This window comes from Sinocyclocheilus grahami, unplaced genomic scaffold (genome assembly GCF_001515645.1).
Source record: "Sinocyclocheilus grahami isolate Dianchi unplaced genomic scaffold, SAMN03320097.WGS_v1.1 scaffold23.1, whole genome shotgun sequence".
In the NCBI taxonomy this organism is placed as follows: Eukaryota; Metazoa; Chordata; class Actinopteri; order Cypriniformes; family Cyprinidae; genus Sinocyclocheilus; species Sinocyclocheilus grahami.
Window position 1 is genome coordinate 921113 of NW_015505202.1, and position 1866 is coordinate 922978.

Genomic DNA, 1866 nt, shown 5'->3' on the forward strand with positions numbered 1-1866 from the left:
AAATAAATTTTCTCTTTTAAATAAAGACTAGTTCAAATTAAAGGATAAGTTCACCGATTTTCAACTAGCTTTGTATTGTTACAATGTCAGTAGTATATGTTAATGAACAATGTGCAATCTTTTTTTCCTTGTTACCAGATATTCCTGTTTATTTGTCAGCAAAAGTCTGCCAAATGATTCAAAGTGACACGTTTTTGACAGGTCCAGGGCTTTCATTAAAACTACAGATTGAACTTCTGCATTTTTGTTTTCCCACCCATGGACATTTGGATCAATAGACGAGTGGTGACAATTATGGGTGTTGAAGATTTTGGCAAAATGGAACATCACAGCCCCTTTTTTCTGTGTTTTCTATAGTCATGTAGCACCGTTTTCAGAAAATGTTTTGCCTTTCTGCTGCATAGACATCCAAGTTTTGTTAAAAGCCCATTTTGCTAGTTCATGTCCAGTAATCAACAGCAACTGTGACAATGAATACTTGTTTTAATTCCAGAACATTCCTTAAACCAGGATTCACATCAGCGTTTATTTGGTCTAATAATATGTGCGAATCATTCCTGGCAACCAGACCCTCCTCTGATTAGGATGGTTCTTTGGTGCATATGAGTTTGATTTGGTTTAGGGTTGGTGTTGTGTACAGAATGATCTAGGTTTATGTGTTTGGTTTGGTTATTTTTGATGAATCGATCAATTAAGAGATGCTCTTAAAACACTGTTGCTAATCATATCTTTCCTGTTCCACTGTTAAATACATTTTTACATGTGTGCTAAAGTGTTTTGTGTGGTATTTTTTTGTGCACCACAGATGGCTGCAGTCACACCTCTCTCCTACAAGCATCTGAAGGAGCGCCACTGTGATGGGCACAGACAGCCTTTGGTTAAGACTACTGATGGGCCCCTCACATCTTCCGGGGTCACTGCGCTTCCTCTTGCCTGTTTAAATGAATCATGACAATGGAACTTAAACTGCTTTACTGTTACATCTTATCTTAAAGCCTTCCATCTCAGCACGATTCCACAAAAACTGTTTTCTGCCCTGCCCTACTGCCAAACTCCCATATTCAACCCTACTGGGATGAATGTGTCACTGGCAAAATCGTCAGTCGCACTCGACTGCTACGGAATGTACCAACACCCCTGCTCCACCTGGTTCCTCCTTATTGGTTGTCTTTCCTGATCGCCCCAAAAAAGTCCACTTTAGAATAAATAAATGGCACTTTTCATACTCTCTGATTTTCTTTACTTTGTAGGCAGACAGTTGGCCCCTTTTGTGATCGGTTACCAGCTGTGATCACAATCCCAAATCGTAGATTAGAGTTTTGTGATATGTAGCTGTTCAAGATTCCTAAATGTGAGGTCTCTCTAAGATGCTGCACTGCGGGCCCTGACCCTATGGGTATAAAAGCTGCCTTTCAACAATTTGCTGTTTGTTCGACCACATGGAGTTCTGGGATATCCCACGGAGCCCAACAACTCCGTGTGTGTGAGAAATCGAAAATCAATTACAGATTTTCTTCAGATATTTCTTATAATGTACTGTCACAGTCTTTCAATGTTACTCTTTGTTGAAACGGGGATCAGTTTACAGTTGAGTTACAAATTGTACTAGTGAAAAGTATGGAAAATGTTGCTTGATGCCAAAAAAAAAAAGAAGAGAGATTCCATTAAAACGGGCGACCGGCTGTCTTCAGTTTTTCCTTGAAGATAGATTATCCATGGTTACGGCACACATTAGGATTGGTTCTCGATGCAAAGTTAATTGCATATTTCAGAGAGAGTCAGAGTTAAGCATCTATTCAATGTTGAGCCATTAATGACACATATATTGAATGTGTCAGCTTTATATACCAGGCCAGTGCTCAAAAA

At 39.3% G+C, this 1866-nt stretch overlaps 1 protein-coding gene across 1 annotated transcript in view; it reads left to right on the top strand.

The window, feature by feature from the left end:
• LOC107560507 (phospholipid-transporting ATPase IG) overlaps positions 1–1650 on the top strand; it is a 65887-nt gene extending 64237 nt beyond the window's left edge. The window contains exon 29 of the mRNA XM_016244714.1: positions 806–1650. Coding sequence (XP_016100200.1) covers positions 806–952 — 147 coding nt within the window. The 3' untranslated portion in view covers positions 953–1650. The remainder of the gene's footprint in view (positions 1–805) is intronic.
• Positions 1651–1866: the final 216 nt, after the last annotated feature.